This window comes from Capricornis sumatraensis, chromosome 6, assembly GCF_032405125.1.
Source record: "Capricornis sumatraensis isolate serow.1 chromosome 6, serow.2, whole genome shotgun sequence".
Classification (NCBI taxonomy): Eukaryota; Metazoa; Chordata; class Mammalia; order Artiodactyla; family Bovidae; genus Capricornis; species Capricornis sumatraensis.
This window is the reverse complement of record NC_091074.1, coordinates 75,250,575-75,277,838: the sequence shown is the minus strand read 5'-3', so window position 1 is coordinate 75,277,838 and position 27,264 is coordinate 75,250,575. Positions and strand designations below refer to the sequence as shown.

General features: G+C 36.9%; 1 protein-coding gene across 2 annotated transcripts in view; it reads right to left on the bottom strand.

Moving 5' to 3' along the window:
* Nucleotides 1-27,264, bottom strand: part of LOC138080855 (contactin-associated protein-like 3) — a 185,463-nt gene that overhangs the window by 21,144 nt on the left and 137,055 nt on the right. For both annotated transcript variants that reach the window (XM_068973702.1, XM_068973703.1), the window contains exons 14-20: nt 21,899-22,026; nt 13,156-13,326; nt 12,244-12,462; nt 8,169-8,408; nt 7,248-7,478; nt 2,483-2,616; nt 1,613-1,700 (exon numbers count right to left, since the gene is read on the bottom strand). In XM_068973702.1, coding sequence (XP_068829803.1) covers nt 1,613-1,700; nt 2,483-2,616; nt 7,248-7,478; nt 8,169-8,408; nt 12,244-12,462; nt 13,156-13,326; nt 21,899-22,026 — 1,211 coding nt within the window. The remainder of the gene's footprint in view (nt 1-1,612; nt 1,701-2,482; nt 2,617-7,247; nt 7,479-8,168; nt 8,409-12,243; nt 12,463-13,155; nt 13,327-21,898; nt 22,027-27,264) is intronic.

The window sequence follows — 27,264 nt, the reverse complement described above, 5'->3', positions numbered from 1 at the left end:
TTGAGAGAGCAGTTATTCTTTTAAATTGTTTTTCCAAGTCTTTTGTCTTATTTGTTTTTGTTTGCTTTCCCATTCTTTTAAAATTATGCCACTGTTTAAACAGAATAAAAAATCTACTAATATCATGAAAACAGAGATGTCAGAAGTGCCTGGTAAACATCCAAATGACACATTAGAGACTGGAATATTCACCTCTACAATAGGCTATGATAGGTATAAACATCTCCCAGAATTCAATGGGAAACAAATATTTTCATTTTTATTTCTGTGTTAATTATAGCACCACTATCCCACATGTGGGGAGTGTGAAGAACAACGACCCACAGGAAAAGATATTCAGCACAAGCTGCCTATCACATACATTATCAAGGCTAGGTCGAGTCTATATCCAACTTTGAGGGATGATTACAGTGCAAGACCATCACCGCTTCAGCATAAAGTTGTTATTCACCATACCAAGCTAAAACTATATTCTTATCCTTCTTCATTGGCTTAATCAGCCATTTTAACAGCTGGGCTTTTTAACAGTTAGGCTGTAGTATCTAAAACTTACACTTTTGTTATTACCATTTACAAGAGTACCCTTGGAAAGCACTAGGATTCATAACATTTCCTCTATCTGAAAAATTAGAAGTCATCGTTTAATTGTCCATCTGTTTGAAAGATGTGATAGTTGTAATAGTTACTATGCTTCTTGACATACTTGGAACATCCATTCATGTACCTTCTCTAACATTCTCAAGTTTGTGATGTACTATATATATATGTAGGGCAGAAGAAATGACCAGAAGAATCAATGCGTAAATGGGACAAAACAAAATTATATGAATAACAAGTACTAGAGAAGGAATAATAAATATGCCATGGAGAACTTCCCCTAGATAACATTTAAATATCAATAAAACATATAGTTTATAAATAATCAAAATAAAAGAAATACCTTTCAATATTTATTTTTATTTCAATGTAGTTCTCAGTGAAGAGGGGGGAAAAGGCATCAAGGTTTTGACATTTAAATAGTAAAGTATGCTTTTACTTTGGCAGTTTTATGGAGAATTACTAGCAGCCATAAAGGACAGGACGTCTGTGGGATATTTAGAGTGTGATTTTCCAAGAGTAGCTGGGAGTAATGAAAACATTTCACCTCAGCCCACAGACAAGGCAGGGCCCAGGCCATGGCTCATAGGTTATTTGTTTGCTAAGAGCAGCTTTTTCTTAAGCCTAAGTCTAGATTTATCATTAAAATGATTTCTGCATTTGACCCCTGATTACTAAAGAGTTTGTGAACTTGCTATCTGCTTTGATTTTGTCTTTCCTGAATTGTTAGAAAAATGCAAAGTTTCATTATGCTTGATTGCTAAGTGAGAGGGTAAGTGTGGAGGCAGTTTTCAAGGAACGCTCCTGTTCAACTCGCAAGCAGCACTTAGTCGTGATTATACGTGCACTCAGACAAGAGTGCAAGCTTCTACCTTGATTGTCACTCACTGAGAAATCATGAATATGTCAAGGAGCTTCTTTCTGCATGATGAATGCTTCCCATATTTGCAACTTAACACTTCTGATCTCAGTCATAGGGTGGTAGGGGGAGAGGGGCCCTCTTTCTTCCACTTACCTAAAATCGTCCCCAACATAAGGGACTTGACAGCATTGAATTCTGTCCCTGAAGACAGGATGACTTGTCTCCTTGCATTCTGGTTAACCTATTAAATGTTCCACAAGATGTAAACATCAAAATGGCAAGCAATTCGTAAAAGGATGGAAATCAAAAAATAATCCATATCTTCAAGCTATCACAAAGGTTAAAAAAGTATTTTATAAACAACTTCTATAGCACCTCAAATTCCACTCTACCCCATCGTTTTCCCCTACATTTGTCTTCATGATTTAAGTATCATAATTGGTACAGTGCACTGAAGAGATGCAAGAGCTACTTTGAACCTCAAAGTTTTTACTTATTTAGAGGAAACTTATAACATGAACAGAAAAAATGTATTATTCATACAGATTCAATATAAAAGATTACTCTTCAAAACCCAGTGACAATGCATAATTTAAAGACTCTGCTGTTTTTCAAAATGTAGTTCCACTTTAAGCAATATCTTGCTTTTTCTGTGTGTTTAAATTTCAGTAGCTTTTGTTCTTTTGTAATCCAGTGAGAATAGGTTCCCATTGGAATATCTCCAATAGTCCCTATGAAAAACTAGGCAATATTTCCCAATCAAATAAAGTGAAACCAGTGAGGAGAGCATGGTATTTTAAAAGGTCAAATAGTAATAAAAACTTTTGATGATCTCTTGATAAACTAACATTGCTAAATGAAATAAAACACCTTGACTACATTTCCTATCCTAGACTTATGGAAGGACAGTGCCGAATGTGTATTTCACTTATTAGGATTTATTATTGAATTTTGGATTTAAGTCATATGTTCTGAGCATCATGATTTTGATTACTGTTGCTGTTGTTGAATTTATGATCTTACCTCTACAAACATCACTGCTGCTTCTCTGTTAATCCTCACATGGTGAAGCTGCCCATCAGCCAGGTTTTTAAAACCAAAGTTAAAAACATCAGGTTCTCGGTGTCTGTCCAGCTTATACCTGATTTGCAGACTTCCTAAAGAAGAGAAAAATGACATTTTAACTAAAATAGAATTTTATAAAAACTGGCAATGCAGGTCCTAACACACATTTAAAAAAATTAATACAATTTGAATCTATGGAGCCTTTACTTGAGTGCATACAGTCACTTGTCCCAGACTAGCAATTACTTATTTATGTGCTGTTCTGGGGCCAAATTCAGAATCCAATTACACAGTCTTAAAAGTCAAGACCAAACAGTCTTTTTCCAAGTTCTTCCATTTTCCTGAACCAAAGGAAAAAGTCCAAGCATATGAAAACACCAAGTGAGGCTTGAAGTTAATTATTCATGTGGTATTCGTATTATTAAATGGTAAAACCTCAAGCAATTTTGTATTAACTTTCAGTTTCTACAAGCATAACTTCTTTTAATGTGACTTACTTTAATGCATTTTAATGTATCACTGACATTTACATTATTTTTTTTGAACAACCAGAAATATTTCCTAATGTTTCTACCATAATCAAGATATAGCAAAAAGAGAAAAGTGAGTGATTTGCTACAATATTCAAATTGCCCAATCCACACACTTCTCTTCTTCACAGATGCACTCTCCACCCATCACTATGGTATCACCTGTAATTGATTCTATCAGTCAGTGATTGTAGAAATCTTTTCCAGAAGTTTCTCCCTTTGTTCTCCATGAGAAAGGGTTAAAGCTTAGTTTTGTTCTCTAATGGGAGTGTGTCAGTTCTGCACTTTTCCTGGTGACCATGGGTTAGAGAACATTCCACTTTTCTTTACACGTGGATAGGGCATGGGGGCTTCCCAGGTGGTGCAAGTGGTAAAGAACCCACCTGCCAAAGCAGGAGAAATGAGAGACTCTTGTTCGATCCCTGGGTTGGGAAAATCCTCTGGAGGAGGGCATGGCAACCCACTGCCAGTATGCTTGCCTGGAGAATCCCAGGGACAGAGAAGCCTGGAGGGCTGAAATCCACAGGGTCACAGAGTCATACATGACTGAAGTAACTTAGCATGCACGCAGGCAACAGGGCATGACTGACTTCCCAACCACTGATGGGTAAAGAACAATCACATTTATCGGATGCTCAAGGAAATTGGGTTTGATATGATTTAATGCACTTCATGATTTCATTTCCAAGCAGGAGGAAATATTTTCCATATATAAAATGAGATACCGTCTTTCAGAATGAACAGTGTTGTTGTTGTTCAGTTGCTCAATCGTGTCTGACTCTGTGACACCACAGACTGCAGCACGCCAGGCTTCCCTATCCATCACCATCTCTCAGAGTTTGCTCAAACTCAGATCCAATGAATAGGTGATGCCATCCAACCATCTCGTACTCTGTCATCCCCTTCGCTGCCTGCTTTCAATTTTTCCCAGCATCAGTGTCTTTTCCAATGAGTCAGCTCTTTGCATCAGGTGGCCGAAGTATTAGAGCTTCAGTTTCAGCATCAGTCCTTCCAATGAATATTCAAGTTGATTTCCTTCAGGACTGATTGGTTTGATCTCTTTGCTGTCCAAGGGACCCTCAAGAGTTTTCTCCAGCACCACAGTATGAAAACATCAGTTCTTTGGCTGTCAGCCTTCTTTATTATACAATTCTAACATACGCTGTTGTTGTTCAGTCACTCAGTCACTCTTTGCAACTCCCATGGACAGCAGCACACCAGGCTTCCCTGTCCTTCACTATATCTGGAGTTTGCTTAAACTCATGTCCATTGAGTTGGTGATGCCATCTAATCATCTCATCCTCTGTCATCCCCTTCTCCTCTTGCCCTCAATCTTTCCCAGCACCGGGGTCATTTCCAGTGAGTCAGCTCTTCACATCAGGTGGCCAAAGTATTGGAACATCAGCTTCAGAATCAGTCCTTTCAATGAATATTCAGAGTTGATTTCCTTTAGTATTGACTGGTTTGATCTCCTTGCTGCCAAAGGGATTCTCAAGTCTTCTTGAACACCACAGTTCAAAAACATCAATTCTTTGGCACTCAGCCTTCTTCATGGTCCAACTCTCACATCCACACATGACTACTGAAAAACCATAGCTTTGACAATGCTGACCTTAGTCAACAAAGTAATGTCTCCGCTTTTTAATATGCTGTCTAGATTTGTCATAGCTTTTCTTCCAAGAAGCAAGCATCTTTTAATTTCATGGCTGTAGTCACCATATGCAGTGATTTTGGAGCCCAGGAAAATAAAGTCTGTCACTGTTTCCATTGTTTCCCCTTCTATTTGGCATGACATGATGGGACTGGATGCCATGATCTTCCTTTTTTGATTGTTGAGTTTTGAGCCAGCTTTTTCACTCTCCTTTTTAACTTTCATCAAGAAGCTCTTTAGTTCCTCTTCACTTTCTGCCATATAAGGATGGTCACCTGCATATCTGAGGTTATTGATATTTCTTCCAGCAATCTTGATTCTAGCTTGTGCTTCATCCACCCCAGCATTTCACATGATGTACTTTGCATATAAGTGAAAAAAGCAGAGTGACAATATACAGCCTTGATATACTCCTTTGCCCAATTTTGAACCAGTCCATTATTCCAAGTCCGGTTCTAACTGTTGCTTCTTGACTTGCATATAGATTTCTCAGGAAGTAGATAAAGTAGTCTGGCATTCCCATCTCTTTAAGAATTTTCCACAGTTTGTTGTGATCCACACAGATAAAGGCTTTAATGTAGTCAATGAAGCTTTCATTTCTGGAACTTTCTTGCTTTTTCTACGATCCAATGGATGTTGGCAATTTGATCTCTGGTTGCTCTGCCTTTTCTAAATCCAGCTTGAACATCTGGAAGTTCATGGTTCAGGTGCTGCTAAAACCTCACTTGAAGAATTTTGAGCATTACTTTGCTAGAACATGAAATAAGTGCAATTGTGTGGTAGTCTGAACATTCTTTGGCATTGCTTTTCTTTGGGATTGGAATGAAAACTGACCTTTTCCAGTCCCGAGGCCACTGCTGAGTTTTCCAAATTTGCTGGCATACTGAGTGCAGCATTTTAATAGCATCATCTTTTAGGACTTGAAATAACTCAGCTGGAATTTCATTACCTCATCTAACTTTGTTCATAGTGATGCTTTCTAAGGCCCACTTGACTTTGCATTCTGGCTCTAGGTGAGTGATCATATCATGTTTTTCTGGGTCATTAAGATCTTTTTTGTATAGTTCTTCTGTGTATTCTTGCCAACTTTTCTTAATTTCTTCTGCTTCTGATAGGTCCATATCTTTCTGTCATTTATCATGCTCATCTTTGCATGAAATGTTCCCTTAGTATCTATAATTTTCTTGAAGACATCGCTAGTCTTTCCCATTCTATTGTTTTCCTCTATTTCTTTGCATTGTTCACTTAGAAGAGCTTTCTTCTCTCTCTTTGCTATTCTTTGGAACTCTGCATTCAGATGTGTATATCTTTCCTTTTCTCCCTTGCCTTTCACTTCTCTTCCTTTCTCACCTATTTGTAAGGCTTCCTCAGACAACCATTTTGCCTTTTTGCATTTATTTTTTTTGAAGATGGTTTTGATCACCACTTCCTGTATAATGTTATGAACCTTCATCCATAGTTCTTCAGGCACTCTGTCGATCAGATCTAATCTCTTGAATCTATTTTTCACTTCGACTGTGTACTCATAAGGGATTTGATTTAGGTCATGCCTTAATGGCCTAATGGTTTTCCCTACGTTTTTCAATTTAAGTCTGAATTTGGCAATAAGGAGTTCATGATCTGAGCCACAGTCAGGTCCTGGTCTTGTTTTCCTGACTGTATAGAGCTTCTCCATCTTTGGTTGCAAAGAATATAGTCAATCTGATTTTGGTATTGACCATCTGGTAATGTCCATGTGTAGAGTCATCTCTTGTGTTGCTGCATATCTGTACAGTGAAACTAATTATTTCATTTCAGAAGGCAAGACTCCCTCACCCCCACTGCAGTGCTATACAGTATGTTGTCATTAGTTATCTATTTTATACATAGTATCAATCATGTATATAAGTCGATTTCAACCTCCCAATTTTACCCGCCCCCACCCTTTCCCCCTTGGTAACCATGCAATTGTTCTCTACATTTGTGTCTCTATTTGCAAGTAATATCATCTATATGCTTTTCTAGATTCCACATATATGTATTAATGTACAGTATTTGTTTTTCTCTTTCTGACTTTCTCCACGCTGTATGTCACTCTCTAGGTCCATCCACATCCCTACAAATGACTCAATTTTGTTGCTTTTTATGGTTGAGTAATATTTTTTTTGGCGGGGGGGCTCTTCCCTGGTGGCTAAGATGGTAAAGCATCTGCCTACAATGTGGGAGACCTGGGTTCGATCCCTGGGTTGGGAAGATCTCCTGGAGAAGGAAATGGCAACCCACTCCAGTACTCTTGCCTGGAAAATCCTATGGACAGAGGAGCCTGGTAGGCTACCGTCCATGGGGTCACAAAGAGTTGGACACAACCGAGTGACTTCACTCACTCACTCAATATTTTTTTGCATATCTGCTCTGCATCTTCTTTATCCATTCCTCTGCTGATGGACCACCATAATTCAAAAAGATACGTGTATCCCAATGTTCACAGCAGCACTATCTACAATAGCCAGGACATGGACAATACCCAAATCAGTCTTCTTGTTCTTAAAGTAAAGACACTCACCGTTTGGGGCAAGGATAACTGAAAGGTATTCCTCATAGAATGAGCTCACATAGAGCAGTAAGCTAGGTGTCCCTGTGGTCCGGAAGCTCAGTGTAGCCATTTCTCCTGTCAATGTCAGATCCTCATGAAATAAAGCTGCGAAGGAGCTGGAGTTCTTGCTAAAGGTGTCATTGTAATGTTCTTGAAAATTGTAGATCACCGAGGAGCCAGCTCCAAAATAAGCAGAAATGTCTGGAATGGCAAGCAATTTTTGTTGTATCAGCAATATGTAAGTGCACGTATCTTATTATGTATATTTCTATATATGCAAAGAATATCTCTAATCCTCAAATATCTCAAAAGGGAAAAACAATAATGTCATGCTGTGCTGGGTGTTTTTTAGTTTAGTATTATTTGTTTTTATTTTGGCTGTGACACACAGCTTGCAGTATCTCAATTCCCTGATCAGAGATTGGACCCAGGGCCATAGCAGTGAAAGCACCAAATCCTAACTACTAGGCCACCAGGGAACTCCTCCTTTGCAGTTTTTTAATTAAAAAAAAAATTAAGATGAAAAATAATAAAGCTTAAGTAAAGAGATAATCCCTCCATATTCCCATAACCCAGAATTGAGTAACAGTATTTTATTATTGCCTCAAAAATGCAAAATTAAATGTCCAGCGTAAATGCATAGTTAAAGTTTACTGCTCTCCTCAAGGAGACCTCAATGATGCCCCTCTGATCTACTAGAAGTAGTCAAAGCCTGGTCAAGGATACAAGCTTACCTCCTTCCAAGGAAAATGGAGGCATTTGGGATAGAAACCATTCTATTTCAGCTAATCACAGAGAAGCGCCTTATCTTTTCATTACAGAGTCAATGCCAGAGGCAGCTTCATGGACTTCTCGTGCTCCCTCCTTTCCCTGTTCCTTGGGCACACTCACCGTTCTCGCAGAACGGCCCGTCATACGCAGAGACGGTGCAGTCGCATGTGATCCCTCTGCGCTTTTCTCTACACCTCCCTCCATTGCGACACAGATGGCCGTAGGTGCTGCAGTGTCCTGGACACCCTGGCTCCACTCCTGGGGTCATCGTGGCTCTCTCTTCCAGGTCCAGGGCCAGCCCGTTCAATCGCAGAGACCGAATGCACCCCAGGAAGCCTCTCTGTCGGCTTGCGGTTCCACCTACAAGGGAAATACTGCAAATGCAAACGCGTTCCTCTGTGTCTTATTCAAGATTTCACCTTCATGCTGAACTGAGGCCTTATGTCTGCTGTCTGCTCAGTCATCATGTCCGACTCTGTGATCCCATGGACTGTAGCCCACCAGTCTCTTCTGTCCATGTCCATGGGATTTTCCAGGCAAGAACACTGGCATGGGTTGCCATGCTCTCCTTCAGGGGATCTTCCTGACCCAAGGATCAAACTTATATCTCCTGCACCCCGTGAACTGCAGGTAGATTCTTTACTGCTGAGCCACCAGGGAAGCCCCATATAGATAATGACAAAAAAGTCATTGCTCAAAGTTTTATGAACAAATACAATTCTGAAAACATAGTCTGTGATCAAATGTTGCTGCTGCTGCTGCTAAGTCACTTCAGTCGTGTCTGACTCTGTGTGACCCCATAGATGGCAGCCCACCAGGCTCCCCTGTCCCTGGGATTCTCCAGGCAAGAACAGTGGAGTGGGTTGCCATTTCCTTCTCCAATGCATGAAAGTGGAAAGTGAAAATTGAAAGGGAAGTCGCTGAGTCGTGTCCAATCAAATGTTAATCATCAAATGGCACTGAGTTAAAAGCATTAATGAAAATATTTTTTAAGGTGAACTTAGTAATATTTATTCTAAAATATTCAGAAAGACTTACATTTTTACATTTGTTCCTCTCTTAAAGGACAAAATGAAGACCACTGATCCTTTTAAAGTTTAAATTTATAAACAATGACATGTATAATAAAGGTTAAATAGTTTAAAATCTTTGCAATGTAATAGGTATTATAAATTTGTTGTACATAAATTTGTACATGTATTTTATATATATTAAAATTGTTGTGCATACATATTTTTGTATAATAGATGTATTACAAATGTATGTATTCGATTGACCAAAAAGTTCATTTAAGATTTATTGTAACAACTTATAGAAAAAGCCAAATGAACTTTTTGGCCAACCCTATACATTGTGTGTGTTATATAATGCTAATTCTTACTTAGATGAGCTCTGAATAATAAAGCTGTGAAAAGGAACTGAGAAGAGACCAAAGAAAGAGAAGGCAGAAGAGGTAAAACCAAAATGTAGGACCTCAGGCCTTTCACACTCCATCCTGGAAGCTCTGAGATTAGGTGGTATAACATTAACCAAATAATATATATCTCCTTGTTTTTATATCATTTTTCATGTGAACATAATAAATATGGGAGCACAGGAGTCATCTGAAGTACCTGCTAAAAACAGATTTTGGATTTATTCCCAAAGATCCTGATTCACCGAATTTTCAACTAACACCTCAGGATTTAGAAACATTGCCATAACGGAAACACTAGCTCTAGGTAGGTTCCCATTGAAACTTTGTTCCTAGAAATTCTGTTAATTAATCCTGAGAATTTAAATCAGAAAATAGAACTGTTTAGTTTGATTCACAATTTGATAACTTTCAGGGAAGCCTCCTCGACTCAGTGAGAACTAACTGTGCTTGAAGCTGAGTTTAACGGTGCTATGGGCTACACCACACACACACACACACACACACACACACACACAAATTCATTCAATAGCATCCGTTCCTGAACATTGTAGTAGGTAACTTCTGGCAAAGCAGACTCTGTGCTAATTTGTGATTTACATCAATTTTTAATTGGACTGTGTCCTTATTTACTTTAAAATACGTGAGATCAGACCAAGTGAGAGCTACTTCGTTAATCTGCTTAGTTTCCAAATTAGAATTGAGTTGTCTAAAAAGCAATGTAGCAAAACTTATTCCTCTCTTTGGGGAAAATAAACAATAATAAAGATTAAGCAAGTAAATTAGAGGGAAGACTTCCACTACCCAGAGTGTTTATCTTTAAACAAGGGACAGCAGAATAATGAGTCCTCTCTGGTTCTAAACATGAAGCTTGCAATGAGAGCAGCAGAAAGGGAGCAGGGCGAAGAGGAACCGGGAGCTGGGCTGGATTAAATACTGCTTTGCAGAGTCACACAAGGCTGCTTCTGTCGGCCTGGCCTCCTATTGTCTGATTCTGGGGGGACATTGGAGGATTTTGTCCCAATTACAAGTCTGATTCTCTAACTTCACTAAAACGTGAAATGTGAGAAATGGATAAAAAATGCTAATTTTTTAAATAAATAGAGTTAACTGAAACAAACATAAATCGTCTATGATATTGAGTGCAAGCCTGGGAATCAGTCCAACAGGGGTTTGGATTTCCCTTCCAGTTGGGTTTCTGTGATCAAGTCCCTTGATCTCTCTGAACCTCCATGATCTCATCTGTAAATTGGGTACAATGATCTGTAGCCCAGTGGTAAAGAATCCACTTGCCATTGCAGGAAATGCAAGAGATGTGAGTTCAGTTTCTGGGTCAGGAAGATCCCTTGGAGTAGAAAATGGCAACCCACTCCAGTGTTCTTGCCTGGAGAATCCCATGGACAGAGAGGCCTGGTGGGTTACAGTCCATGGGGCTGTAAAGAATTGGACATGACTGAGCCATTGAGTCACATGATCTATGGCAGAGATACTCATATTGAATGAGTTCTTGGTACACAGTGTCTGTGTGGCTGAACCACACTGATTTTTTTTTTTATCAGCTCCATCTTAGCCCTGCAATCCCACCCCGCCCCCCTCTTTTTGGATGACTGATCTTTAGCCTACTCACAAGGAAAGCATCTCAGCCAGATATTTCCCTACCAACCTTTACCCTTGCCTTCACCTGATATGAAAACTAGAAGTGTCTTTTGCTGATGCAGGTGATCATGAGACTTCCATGGGGGCAGAAAAATCCTGGGACTGGCCCGTGCGTCCTTCTCACTTGGTAGGCAGATTTTATTTTTAGCTTTGCCCCTTCAGATTCCCCCAGGATCCCTTTCCATGCACGAGATGCCACTGTGAATGCCTCTGGTTCATCATCCCCTGGATGTAATTTACCCAGAGCAAACATCAGAACTGTACTTTATGGAGTTGCCTGCATTGAGTTTCAGTCTCAAGGTTCCTTTTCATTTCAGAACATTTTTTCTTTTTAATTTACATTTTAATTGGAGGATAATTTCTTTATAACGTTGTATTGATTTCTGCTGCACAACAATGTGAATCAGTCATAATTATACATATATATGCATATATATATACACACATATATATGTATGTGTGTATATATATGTATGTATATATATATATATATATATATGTGGATCTTCCCTGATGGCTCAGATGGTAAAGCATCTGCCTACAATGCGGGAGACCTGGCTTCAATCCCTGGGTCGGGAAGATCTCCTAGAGAAGGAAATGGCAACCCACTCCAGTATTCTTGCCTGGAAAATCCCATGGACGGAGGAACATGGCTAGGCTATAGTCCATGGGGTTGCAAAGAGTCGGACACGACTGAGCGACTTCACTCACTCACTTCACTCATATATATATATATATATATATATATATATATAATCTCCCCTCGCTCTTGAGACTCCCTCCCATCCCTCATCCCATCTCTCTAGGTAATCACAGAATCACAGAGCACCAGGCTAGGCTCAAACAAATATTGTATATTAATGCGTGTGTATGGAATCTAGAAAAATAGTGTTGATGAACCTATCTGAGGGAAAGAATGGAGACGCAGATGTAGAGAACAAACTTATGGACTGAGTGGGAGAAGGAGAGAGTTAAAGAGGATTTGATTCAGTATCTCCTTCTCCCACCAGTGCCTATAGTAGTCGCGGCAGCTGTCATCATCACTACTGTTGTAGCTGCGATCTCCTCGTGGTGTGTCCTTGCACTCAGAGCACCGTACAGTTGGAAGCCGCCAGCAGCACTCACCCACGAAAAGCTGGCTGTTGAGCTGCAGGCGGGCGTGCCCGTCAGCTGGGGCAGGTTGGGTCTTGCGAGGGTGCTGACCCACTTGAAGGGACGCTTCTTTAACGTTCCGGTCTGCCTTCACGTGGTGCCACCGATTGTCATTAAAGGCAGTGGGAGACTGCACCGTGACCTCACAGGGCCCATTCCCCACATCAAAGGAAAAGGTTACTTCTGTTGGGGCTGGAAATAAAAATACGAGAGATGCCCGAGTTCCTTCACAGGAGAGAAAGTTGAGTCTTGAGTAGATCTGAAAAAACCACCATGACCTGCTCCTTATGAAAGAAGACACGCTAGGGATGCAGACAGATGTCAGTCTGAGTTGGTTAGGGAGGGGCTGGGGTGGAGAATAAACCTGTATCCTGGAGAAAGAAAGGTGAAGCTGACTTTAATGTATTTCTCCCCAGAGTTTACTATTCATCCTGCTAAGCCCTAAGCAATAGAGATATTTACCTACACAAACAAAACTAATATTTTATCTGACTTTATACATAGAAGTGATTTTATTTAAAGGTGGTTTAAACCTTTATGTAGTTTTAAAAGCACTAAGTGAATTTCAGATAGCAAGACATTAAGTTTTGTCTACATATATACAAACAATGTATTTAGTCAATTAAATCACATAATGTTGTGATTTAGTACAAAGTTATTTGACCAGTTTGGTTTAATACCCTTTTTGCACATAGAATTAAGACACCAAGGAACTGTACAGACTGTTGTGTGTTGCAGGAATCACTGTTTCACTTTCCACTTAGTATTTAAGAAAAAATATAACTGACAAAGGAAGCATGTCAGTGTATTAGGAGTTAGGTTACCAGCAAGGTTAATGTTAATTACTGAGTACCCCAGTGGCTTTGTGCAGGGCAGACAACTCACCTCGCAGCTCTAGCCTGATGAAATCTGTGATTCCCAGGTTCTCTAAAAACACCCCTGAAGAGGCTGTGGTCTTAAAAAAGAAAGACACATCAGCACTAAGCTCTCCTCGGAACGTGGGGAAATGAAGGTATGAAGTCTCAGTATTGAAGGAAGCTGAATTCCAAAATGAATCTGTTTACAAAAAGAAAAAAGAAAAGACAGTGGCAATAGCAGTAAAATATAAGTAACAATTGCCTTTAATATTTCTAGCATTTTTACTGTTTGATGCATTATTTATCCATTCAAAGCATTATTTATCCATACAAGCCTTCTTGTGGGAGTTCTTCTGAACATGTGGCCATGAAATGAATGTCTAAATAGTGATTCTTTTGAGGATTAAGAATACGGACATGGCTGCAAGTGAGTGGATGGACAATCACTTTGATAAAGGCCTGTGGGTGGTAGGGGGAGTTGTTCTCTTTTTTTAAGTAAATTATCATACAGTAAAATTGACTTTTTAGGGTTCTAGAGTTATATAAAGTTTACAGACTTTTACAGTTATATGAATTTTAACATATGCATGGATTTGTGTAACCATCATCAAAATCAGGATAAAGAACAGCTCCATCACCCCTAAAAAACTCTCTCTTGCTATTTCTTTATAGTCACACCCTCTACCCATCCCTCAGCCTGGCAGTCATGAACTAGTCTCTGTATTACAGTTTTACCTTTCCCAAATAACATATAAATGGAGTCAAGCAGTATGCAATAACATAAAGCCTTTGAGATTCATTTGAGATGTTGCATGTCAACATCTATCCTTTTTTTACTGCTCTGTAGTACGGCAACCCACTCCAGTATTCTTGCCTGGAGAATCCCAGGGACGGAGGAACCTGGTGGGCCGCCCTCTATGGGGTAGCATAGAGTCGGACTGAAGCGACTTAGCAGCAACAGTAGCAGCAGTATTCCACCAGGTGAATGTGCCATAGTTTATTTATCCATATTTAAGAATACTAAAGTTGTTTCCAAATTTGGTCAATTACAAATAGAATTGCTCTAAAAATTTGTGTGGCACAGTGGTAAAAATCTGCCTGCCAATGCAGGAGACATAGGTTTGATTCCTGGGTCAGGAAGATCCCTTGGAGTAGGAAATGTCAGCCCACTCCAGTATTCTTGCCTGGAAAATTCCATGGACAGAAGAGCCTGGTGGTGGGCTATATAGTCCATGGAGCTGCAAAGAGGCAGACATGACTGGGCGACTGAGCACAACCACAAGAACAAACATTTGTGAAAGGTTTTTGTGTGAGGATATGTTTTCATTTCTCTAGGGTAAATTCCCAGGAGCATGATTCCTGGTTCATATGGCAAGTATATGTTTATAAGATACTGCCAAACAGTTTTCCAGAGTGATCATACCATTTTTAATTCCCATAATCAGTGTGTAACAGATATAATTGTTTTACATCTTTACCAGCATTTTACATTGTTAGTATACATATTTTTTTATCTTAGCAATTCAAATTGATGTAAAGTAGTATTTCATTGTGGTTTTAATTTTCCTTCCCTAATAGATAATGATGTTGGGCATCTTCTCATGTGCTTATTTGCCACTTTATGTCCTCTTTGGTGAAGAGTGTGTTCAGCTTGGGGGGAACTGACATCTTTCTTATGTTGATCTTCCAATCCATGAACACAGTATATCTCTTCCTTTATTCAGATTTTTTGATTCTTCAGTATTTAGTCATTTATTTGGTTTACAGATTTTATACATATTTTTGTTAAACATATACCTGAGTATTATATGTTCTTTGGAGATACTGAAAATAATATTCTCTTATAGATTTTGGTTTCCAGTTTACATTGCTAGCATATATAACTGATCTGTCTGTTGTTGACATTGCATCTTGAGATCTTGTTGAGCTCACTTATAAGACCTAGTAAGGTTTTTATGTCTGTTTTGGGTAGTACATTCCTTGAGATTTTCTAGGTAGGCAGTCATATATGTAGGCTTCCCTGGTGGCTCAGTGGCAAAGAATCTGCCTGTAATACAGAAGATGTGGGTTCAGTCACTGAGATAGGAAGATCCCCTAGAGAAGGAAATGGCAACCTACTCCAGTGTGCTTGTCTGGAGCATTCCATAGACAGAGGAAACTGGCAGGCTACAGTTCATGATGGAATCACAGAAGAGTTGGATACAACTTAGTGACTAAATAACCAACCAACCAACCAGTCAAGTGTGCATATGCAAATAGAGTTTTCTTTCTTGCTTTCCAGTCTTTATGAACTTATTTTCTTTCTTACATTATTGCCCTGGTTAAGACAATAATAAATATTGTTGAATAAAAGTGGTGAGATTGGATATCCTAACCTTGTTCCCATCCTGAGGGGAAAAGCATTCAGCTTAATTACCAATAATTATGATACTTTTGTAATAGACACTGTCTTATTAGGCTGAAGAATTTTCTTTTATACCTATTTTGCTAAGAATTTCATTATAAGTGCTATTATGATATAAATTATAATTTTTAATTTGTTATTTTAGTAATTTAAATTATAACGTTCATATTAATTGATATAGAAAAAGCATCTGGCATGATTTTTCTTCCTTTAACCATGTTAACATGGTAGATTACATTGATCAACTTCCAAATACTGAATCAGCCTTGCAGCCTGGATAAACTGCAGTTGGTGGTGGTGCATTTAAAAATACATATATCCCAGGATTATTTGTTAATATTTTGTCAATATTTTTTGCATCTGTGTTAGTAATAGCATTGTTAGTACTTATATATATATATATATATTTTTTTTTTTTTTTTTTTTACTGTCTTTGTCTAGTTTCAATATCAGAACAACATTCTGCTTTAAATGTTGCAAGGAATTTCCTCTTCTACTTTCTGAAAGAGATTTTATAGATATGGTATTATTTCTTGGGTAGAATTCATCAGTGAATCAAGCTTGGTCTGGATTTTTTTGAAAGTTTTAATTACAAATTCAGTCCCATTAATACTATTAGGTTTATTCCAGTTGTCTCATTCATCTTAAGTGAGTTCTGGTTGTTAGTGGTTTTCAAAGAACTGGTCCACTTCATCTGTATAATAAATTTAATATTTGTACAGTTGTTTGTAGTGTACTTTTTTATACTCTTGATGTCAGTGGTGTCTGCAGTGTTATCCCAACATTCAATTTCCATATTGGTAATTTTTATCATTTTGGGGATAGTTTTGTTAGAGGCTTAACTATTTCATTAGTATTTTAAAAGAGTATAAAAAGAATCACTTTTAATTTTTATAGATCAATATATATTCTGCTTTAAATTTAATTGATTTCTATTCTTGTCTTATCTTTCTTGTCTTTCTATTCTTTCTGCTTGTTTTAGGTTTAAGGTTTATTTTTCTCTTCTATTTCTAGTTTCTTTTGGTGAAAGCTTACCTTATTGAACTGAGATCTTTTTTATTTCGTAATATAAGTACTTATTGCTACAAACATCCCTCTGACCACTGCTATCACAAAATTTAATACTACAAATTTTGATAGTCTGTATTTTAATTTTCATTCAGTTCAAAATATATTATCAGATCTATTGAGACCTTGTCTTTGACTTGGGTGTTATTTAAGGATCTGAAGTTTAATTTCTAAGTGTTTGGAGATTTTCTTGTTTTTTTTAATTATTTCTAATTTAATTTTATTGTATTAGTGAATGCATTTTATATGTTTTAAATTATTCAATATTTGCTAAGGTTTGTTTTATGACACAGAATATGCTGTGTCTGGGTTAAAGATTCATGTGCATTTGAAAAGAATGCGTATTTTAATGTTGGTAGAGTATTCTATAAATGTCAGTTGGATTCTGGTGTCATTCAGGTCTTCCATACCCTTACTAACTTTCCCTCTATTAGTTCCATATATTAATGAGAAAGGAGTATTAGAGTCTAATTATAATTATGCATTTTTCTATCTCTCCTTTCCATCCTGTCAAATTTTGCTGTATGTATTTTGAAGCTCAGTTATTTGCACACATATTTAAGGCTTTTAGGTCTTCTAGTTCTTTTTTATATCTATTAATTTACTTTGCTTTCAAGTAAAAATTTTAATATAGAAACTCCAGTGTTTGTGTAGTATATCTTTTGCCATCATTTTCTTTTATTATGTCATTATATTTGAATTGAGCTTCTTATAGACAGTATACAGGTAAGTCTTAAGAGTGTCTTTTATGAGTTTATCTAGACCACTTACATTAAATACAAATTTTGATATGTTAGTTCTTCATTTCATTATTTTTTCCTATTTGTCCTAATTTTCATTCTTTGTTTCCCCCTTTCTGCCTTCTTTTGGATTATTTGAATACTTTTTAGTATTCTATTTGTATTTGCCTGTAGCAAATTCTTAATTGATTCTTTTAGGGATTAAAATATATATACTTACTTTCTCAGTCTGTTTAAAATCTATATTTTAACCACTTTAAGTGATTTGTAAAAACCTTGGAAACAATTTTGACCCTTATCTACTCCTGTTTATGTTGTTGCTGCTTATATTTCATCTACATAAAATAAAAGCCCTGTGAAACAGAGTTGTGCTTTCAGTCCTCAGATACATTTTAAATAACTGAATAGGAAAATAACCTATTAAATTACCCAGGTATTTACCATTTCTGATGCTGATTGTTTTATCCCTGAAGTTCCAAATTTCCTTCTGATACCATTTCCTTTCTAAGAACCTCCCTTTAGAAATCCTTTTAAAGGATGCTTTCTGGTGATGAATGCTTTTAGTTTTCTTTCATTGGAGATATTTAAAACTTTTACCGTCATTCCTAAAGGATATTTTTGCTGAACACAGAATTCTCAACTGACAATACTTTCAAAATAGAAATATTTTTCCATTTCCTCTGGCCTCCGTATTTCTGATGAGAAACTTACTGTCATTTGAATTGGTGTTTTCCTATAGGCAACACATTATTATTCTCTCTGGCTGCTTTCAAAAACTTCTTCTCATTGTCTTTAGTTTTCATCAGTTTGCTTACAATATGTCTAGATGTGAATTTCTTTGAGTTTATCCTGTTTCAGATTCATTCAACTTCCCAGTTTCTCTTCTGCAAACTTGGAGAGTTTTCAGCCATTATATTTTCAAATGTTTTTTCAGGACCAACACTTTTCCTCTCTTCTGGAAATTTACTTGCATGAATATTATATATATTTTTTATTATTAACCCACAGGTCCCTGAGACCCTATCCATTTTTTTCAGTCTTTTTTTCTTTCTCTTGCTTAGATTGGATAATTTCTATTTATCTATCTTCAAGGCCCTGGCTGTTTCATCTCAAATTTTCTACTTAGCCCATCCAGTGCATCTTTTTAGTTCCATTGCTATACTTCTTAGTTCTAAAGTTTCCTTTTAACTCTCCTTTATATAGCCTATCTCTTTGTTGAAACATTCTCTTTTTCTATTTGTTTCAAAAGCATTTATTATTATTCCTTACAGTTTTTGTGTAATAGTTGTTTTAAAGTCTTTATCAGTTAATTCTAACCTCTGTGTTATTGGTTATCTATTGATTACATTTTCTTATGCAAACCGATTTTTGCGGTTCTTTGTATGTTAAGTAATTTTGGATTATTTTCTAGATATTAACAATATTATGTTAACAAACTGGGAGCTTTGTTTAAATTCAAGGAGTATGCTAATATTTTTATTTTTCAGGCCTGGCTATGATCTGCCCACACATTTCAACCTTCGCTCTGTGGTCCATGGCACCTGTGGCAGTCTGGTTTTCAGTTTTTGCAGTACTTTTCAGCTCTGCCTCACCTTTGCACCACACAGTGGCCAGTCTGAGTCCTGGGTGATAGCTTCTTCGCTCATTCTCAATCCTTGGTCTATAATTAGGACCAGTCTGAGGCATGTGTAGCTTGGAGGTAAACCCAGGACTTCATAAACAAGTTATAACATCACTTTCTTGAACTCTTTCCTCTCTATGCTCTTCCAATACTTTCCAGTTCCCTGGGGCTCTCTCTTCATGCACACAGCCAGAAAACTAGGGCTCTATTTAGCCTGTTTTATTGTGCTTTCCTATTTACTTCTGTTCCTGTACCTAAATCCGTTGCCAAGTGATGGGTGAACAGAGAAAGAAAACAAAAGTAACGTGAGTCTGCCATTGTTTGGGAGTCAGGGCTGCCCTGTCCAGAGCAGAAAATTCCTTTTTCAGAGCTCTGGCTCTTGCACGCTCTTGAGGCTGTTTCTGCCACTATTGCCATGGGGTTGCCTGGGAACTGGAACCTCAGAAAACAGAGATAAGGGGGAGAGGGATGAGATTCCTGTACTCACTGACTGAAGCTGTCCCCTCCTCCAATCAGGACTAGAGGACTTCTCCTGGAAGTCTCCCCATTTGTGATCCCATGGCTAAGAGATGTTGGAGGAAAGTACATGGTGAATTCTGCTTTCTGTTCCCTACTACTGTTTGCTTTTCAGATTCTGGAGATAACTGATTCATGAATCCCATCTGTGCAGTATTTAAAGCCATGAGATGATGGGAAAAGACCACCAGTGGAGAATAGACAGGAAAGAGGGCAGAGAATAGAGCCTTGGGGAACCCCAACATTATCCCACTGGCGAGACGAAGAAATGTTAGGGAGAGAAGGGAAGAAAAACCAGAATTTTGTGGTATGCTGGCCACCAAGTAAAGAAAGTGACTTAAAGAAGAGGGAATCATGGGAGAATTCCGAAGTGGCTGACACGTCAATTCAGATATTAATCAGAGAATAAGAATTGGACTTAGCAATGTCAAGTTCTCATTGGTGACCTCAGTTTCTGAGGAGTGATGAAGGACAATATCTGTCTTATATTCAAGGAAGACTAGAAGTAGGGAAATTAAAGATAGAACTCTTATTTTATTTCAGTTATTTAGGGGCAGTGAAAGATATGAAAGAAATTAAGTTGCAGTTGGAGGGGTAAGTGGAATTAAGAGCATCAAGTCTTCTAGTGTAAATATTCAGAACTATCAAAAGGCATTAATGCAGAGATAGGAATCAGAGATCAAATTGTCAACATCTGCTGGATCATTGAAAAAGCAAGAGAGTTCCAGAAAAACATCTCTTTCTGCTTTATTGACTATGCCAAAGCCTTTGACTGTGTGGATCACAATAACCTGTGGAAAATTCTGAAAGAGGTGGGAATACCAGACCACCTGACCTGCCTCTTGAGAAACCTATATGCAGGTCAGGAAGCAACAGTTCCAACTGGACATGGAACAACAGACTAGTTCCAAATAGGAAAAAGAGTACGTCAAGGCTGTATATTGCCACCCAGCTTATTTAACTTCTACGCAGAGTACATCATGAGAAACGCTGGGCTGGAGGAAGCACAAGCTGGAATCAAGATTGCCAGGAAAAATATCAATAACCTCAGATATGCAGATGACATCACCCTTATGGCAGAAAGTGAAAAAGAACTAAAGAGCCTCTTGATGAAAGTGAAAGAGGAGAGTGAAAAAAATGGTTTAAAGTTCAACATTCAGAAAACTAAGATCATGGCATCTGGTCACATCACTTCATGGGAAATAGATGGGGAAACAGTGTCAGACTTTATTTTTCTGGGCTCCAAAATCACTGCAGATGGTGATTGCAGCCATGAAATTAAAAGACGCTTACTCCTTGGAAGGAAAGTTATGACCAACTTAGATAGCATATTAAAAACCAGAGACATTACTTTGCCAACAAGGGTCCATTTAGTCAAGGCTATGGTTTTTCCTGTGGTCACATATGGATATGAGAGTTGGATTATAAAGAAAGCTGAGTGCCAAAAAATTGATGTTTTTGAACTGTGGTGTTGGAGAAGACTCTTGAGAGTCCTTTGGACTGCAAGGAGATCCTACCGGTCTGGCCTAAAGGAGAACAGTCCTGGGTGTTCATTGGAAGGACTGATGCTGAAGCTGAAGTGCCAATACTTTGGTTACCTGATGCGAAGAGCTGACTCATTGGAAAAGACCCTGATGCTGGGAAAGATTGAGGGCAGAAGGAGAAGGGGACGACAGAGGATGAGATGGTTGGATGGCATCACCGACTCAATGGACATGAGATTGGATGAACTCCAGGAGTTGGTGATGGACAGGGAGGCCTGGAGTGCTTTGGTCACAAAGAGTTGGACACGACTGAGCGACTGGACTGAACTGATACTTGATGGATTCTGTCCTCTCATTTTCTCATTATTTTACCAATTTCAGGCATCTCAGCCCTCAGCAAAATGTCTTACACTTAGTAGGTACATATTAGATGCTTGCTGAACAAGTTACATGGTATTTCAAATAATTCCATGAATGTTTCAGCAGAATCTGATGTAAATGCTATATGCGTGCCTGTGTACTACGTCACTTCAATCATGTCCGACTCTGCAACCCTATGGACTTTAGGCCGCCAGGCTCCTCTGCCCACGGGATTAAAATTCTCCAGGCAAGAGTACTGGAGTGGGTTGTCATACCCTTTTCCAGGGGATTTTTCCAACCCGAGGATCGAACCCATGTCTCCTGCATTGGCAGGTGAGATTTTTTACCGCTAGTGCCAGGTGGGAAGCCCTAAATGCTATATAAAAATGCATAATCCAGAAGTAGTATTTTTTCAATTATATTAGCAATATACACTTATTTTATAGGTTAATACATTCCTAACAAAGTACAGATTATCAGGATAGACAGTGATTCTATGAACCCAGACAGCTAGATTTCTCACAAAACACTGAAATACATTAGCAGGGATCAAGGCAGTTCCTCTTGCCACTACTTACTGTCCCCCGAGCAGAGCAGAGGACCCAGTGAATAAGCCGCTTCAGAATGTGGTTGCCCTGTGTCTCTCATCACAACCTGAGTAACCGGCAGGTGCTTCTTATGGGAAAGGACTACTGTGTTGCTGATCCTAGAAAACAAACACAACCACCTTAACATCATTCTCAATAATGTACAGAAAAGTAAAAGCATTTTATTGCAGTTCAAGAGATATTAAGCTAAATTTGTAAACATGTAACAGTAGGGAAATCAAACAGCTCACCTGAACACTTACAAACATACTAATGAGGTCTTCTGACTGCCAGAGACCTTTGCTCATCTACAGGACCATAGGGAAGAAAGCAGGCAGGTCCAAAATTGTGGTCATAGGAACAGACATAAAATTACATTTCAATGCAATTAAGCAGCTTATTGCTGTTTGCAATTCAGCCGTGTGTCATACTGGAATATAAAATTTACAGAGGCAAGAGTAGTCTGCCTTTATTTAAAAAAAAAAAAAAAAAGCAAAAGACAAAAACCAAAACCATCTGACTGACAAGAAATAGGTTTTCAATTTTTGGACTTTTTTTTTCACTAAAAGTTTCAGAAATTGCTACTGTGGCTATGAGGCATTTCCTTATTTGTTAAAGTCTTAAATTTAAAAATAAAATCAAAACAAAATACTGATTCAAAACCATGATGAAGATATGATACAAAGTATTCTTAAAATTAATAAATGGGCTAATGCATGGGAAAGTGTTTTGACAATGATTTTCACCATCCATTCATTCAACAAACACTTATTACACATCCTCTATTAGTCACGCCCTGTGTGTTGGGGAAATGAACAGAAAACCCATTGTCAATGTCCCCCAGAAACCTAGTGGATGTTATAAATAACAGAAATAACAATAATATCATCATGTAAGTGACTATTTGGGGACATATTAAAATCTGTGGTTCAATACAATTTAATGACTGGAACAAAAGCCAGAGGACCTGGTTGGTAAGCTGTTTGTACTGCCAATGTCCTCTCTGCACAAAGTAGAAAGGTTTCTGTAAGCTGTTCCTATTATTCATTGTATATTTCAATTACATATGTACTTCTAATTTATGGACAAATACTGGTTTGTCTATTGTTCTGTGTAGAACCTAGCAAGTTTTCATTGTTAACAATTACAAAATCATCAGTCACTAATATATATACATATACATATATATAGTAACTGTTCCAAATTATATATGTATTTATATAAGTTGAAGCATTATCAAAAATAGTGCAGGTCACCTCACAGCTTTGCTGCAAAAAAAAAAAATCTTCTTAACTTAATAGTTAATCATTCCAGTGCTGTTAGGCATCAAAATATTCTTGTAAGTTGGAAAACTAAAAATTATTAAGATTGATATTTTATTTAAAAATTTGAGCACAGCCACTGGCAGTGCATGGGGTAAGATATGAAAAATAGGAACTAAACACCCTAAAATTGAAGAAACAAATGTTAAAAATTAAATTACTTCAAAAAATCAGACTGAATTAAGCCACATGGTTTTATCTGGGGAAATCCCTGCGACTGCTGCTGAGAGAAGCACACAGGCTTCATCTAAACACAAAGCACCCGACTTTGTTGGGATCACAAGCTAGAAGGTGCCACTGAATCACAGGGTGATCAGTATGGAAAGTTATTTTGTTATAAACACAGGAATAGCACACCAAATTAATTCCTGGTATTAAATATCAGTAAGTATTACAAATAAGTATTTTAATTCCCATGACTGCTATTTTGGCAGGTATCTTAGAGGAAAAATGTAAGTGTATTAGTTCTTTATTGAGAAACTTTGAATTTTAAGGAAACTTTTAAAAGCTATGCTAATATAGGAAAAAGGTACACTATAGTTCTGTTTTTAACACTAACAATGCATTCACAAACCTAAAAAATCTTTAAAAAATCATAATGCAAATAGTGTGTATTAAGGTAGATAATATCATAAAGTACCTTCCTGAATCTGAGAAAATGTTAAACAATTCTTACTTCAAAATCCTTTATTAGTATAGATCATTCCCAATTGCCCATGCTTTATGCAAAATTCTGTAACTCATGATCAACAGCTCGTGCTCACGCTCAGTCTCACAGTTGTGCTCAACTCTGCAACGCTATGGTCACCAGACTCATTCAAAACTGCCTAATTTATGATTATATCTCACTTTTCTTGCTTTTCAATTTTTCCAAAAATTTGTAAAGATTGCATTTCTAGGCACAAAAATTTCTCACAACAGTTTTAAACATTTGTAAGAGAATTTCCAAATTCACTTTTTTTCAGAGAGTGTATTGCTTTAGAAATTCTTACTGTTTGCTGTTTGTCGTTAGATATTTTTGAGGTATAATAGAGCTTTAAGAACTTTGAGTTGTTGGGAAAGTTGCAGGGGAGAAATACTGTGTCAACTTTAAGTGTTATAATCATTGGGGAGAAAGAGGGACTGGTGACAGTACAGTTTTCATCACCCAGAATTACATACTTTGAAAGTTCCAAGCTCTTTATCAGGTTTTGCTGTTCTACTGGCTCAGCCCTTTGGCTAAGTCATGCTGTATTAATTACTGAGGTATCATTAAGACTTCTTCATGTCTGCTAGGGCTGGTCTCCCCACCTTGTTTTCATCTTCATAGTTGTCTTAACTATTTATGTACCATTCTTTTCCAAAATACGTTTTAGAACCATTTTGTCACTACTTAAAAATAATAAACAAATGTCTAGCATTTGTTCGGCATTAAATGGAATCAAGAAATTTATTCGGAGGAGAGATGCTTAGATTTCCTATTCATGGCAACGGTGTGATGTCTCCATTTATTTAGGTCTTCTTGATTTTCATAATAAAGTTTTATAAAGTCTTTTTTAATCAGTCTTGCATATTTTTGCTATCTTTATTTCAAGATACATTACTATTTTGTTGCTTTTGCAACTGGCTTGTATAGGACTTTCTTATAACACATTCTTGATAAGAATTCAGTTATTCTACGACTCAGTAAGTAGTCTTACTAAGCTCTCATTAATTTCAATAATATTTCTGTTTGTTCTCTTAGGTTTTCTTTGTTGACAACCACATTTTCTATGGTAATATAATCTTTATTTCCTTGTTTCCAATCTTTTCAATGGCAGTTTTGAATTAACTCATATATATTTTTCAGCTTTCTATTATTCATTTCTAACCTAATTGCATTGCTATCAGAGAAACTGTCCATAGGATAAAAACTACACTGAAAGTTTTTGAATTTTGCTTTATGGAACATTGGGAAAATCAGTTTGCAGAAACGCACCACAAGTGCTTGAGAAAATTATGTGTTCTATAATTTTATGTTCCCAACAAATCAAGCTGTTAACTTAATTTGAAAATATTCTATGTTCTTACTAATTTTTGTTCATTTGATTACCAATTACAAACAGATATTCTTATCATGGTTGGTTTGTGAATTTCTTCTTTCAGTTCTGTCAAATTTTTTCTATATATATTTCTAGTCATTTTTATTGGAAGCATACATGTTTAGGATTGTTAATTTTCTCTGGTGAAATTAAGTAGTATCATTACATAGTAACAGTGATCTTAGTCCACCTAAAAAAAAAAAACCTTTAAAATTTGTTGACTTTGTGATATTTAGCTGGTAATTCTTTGCTTTCAATATTTCCACTTGTACAAACAAGACGTAGCATCTGGATCTAAATGGTTATTTTTGTCACATTTATTGTGCATGATTGTTCGCACATTTTTATCTCAGACTTGTTGCTTTCTCTTCTTTTTCAATCTCATGCTCTATCTTCTTTTGCATTAACTAAGTTTTTAAAATTCCATTTTTTTAAGGGTTGAATTGAATTGAAATAATTGAAATAATTTTTTAAGGGTTACATAAATTTCAATATATACACTTTAAGCAATTTAATTCTAATAAATATTTAGAAAACAAGTTTAAATTTCAACAATATTTTTATTTCTAAGCAGTCTTTTAGTGCCTTTGTAAACCACAATCATCATTCTTAATAGGATCTGACTGCTTTCTTACACTTCAGCTTCAAACATATAGTCATACGTTATCAGTACATGTTTTCCACCTCTATGTTTACAATTTTTTTCCTCAATATTTCTTCCTGCTTCTGAAACCTTCCTTGTAATATCACTTTCTTTCATTCTGAAAATCATTCTTAAAAATCCCTTTTGTGTAATTTCATCTTAAAAGCTGTAGGGGGAGAACATTTAGATTTCTACATTATTTTGTTTTGTCAAAAATAGTCCTGGTTACATGAGGGTTTTTGTTTGTTTGTTTTGTTTTTGAAGTCTTAATTTCAAACAATAGCAAAAACAGGATAATGAAGTTTTAAAATGCTTAAGTGTGGTAACATTGCGATAGTTAATGGGTTGACGAGTTGCTGGTATAATCGGTCAACTTAGAGACCATCACAATGAAGCAAATGGTCTCGTGTTAATGCTAACGCCGCCAAAGACTCGATCAAAAAAACTTTGTCTAAGGTTTGCTGTGTTTACTGAGAAAACAAATTCTTCCTAGAAACTGTTTAAATAAATCTCACAGATGCTACAGAACTTTTTAGTGGCCTGTGATTAAAAAAATATGGTTTGCTTTAAAAAAAAAATCCCTTTTGTGGAGTCTGCTGCTGGTAAATTTCTCCAGTGTTGTTTGTCTAGATCTTAATTTTATCCCACTTCTTAAAATATCAGCTTGGTAAACACTGGGAGTCTGACAGATATATAGCTTCTGCCCTGTAAGGGGCATACTCCACCCTCTGTGGGCTGAGCTCTGGGCTGGTCAGGGAAGGTCAGCTGTCTGGCTATCTTTCCTTTAAAGAGTCTTCCTTTCCTTTCTCCTCCTTTAAACATTCTCTTTAGTGTTCTTTGATTTCACCTGGGTGTCTAGATACGGATTTACTTTTATTTATTTACTTTTAGCTTGGTATTTTAATATTTTCTCAATCTGGAAATTTCTCAGCTATTTTGAGTACTGCCTCTTTTTAATTATTATACCTCAAATCTTTTCTTCTGAAACTTTAATCACACACAGGTTTGATCTTATTCACATGACTCTTCAATGCCACCACTTTCTTAGGTCCCATTTTGTTTTTCTCCATTCATTTTGTGTGTCATTTAATTTACACACCTTTTCCACTAATATGTGATCCCAAAGTTTTAAACTGAGTAATACTGTCATTGCTAATGACAATATATTCATTTCTAATATTGATATATTTATATCAATAAAGAATATATATATTTATATCAATAAAGAATTTATCAATATATTCTATATATATCTAATATATTGATATATATGATAGTATATTCATTTCTAAGCATTCATTTGGTTCTTTGGTAAATCATAGACTTCTTTGT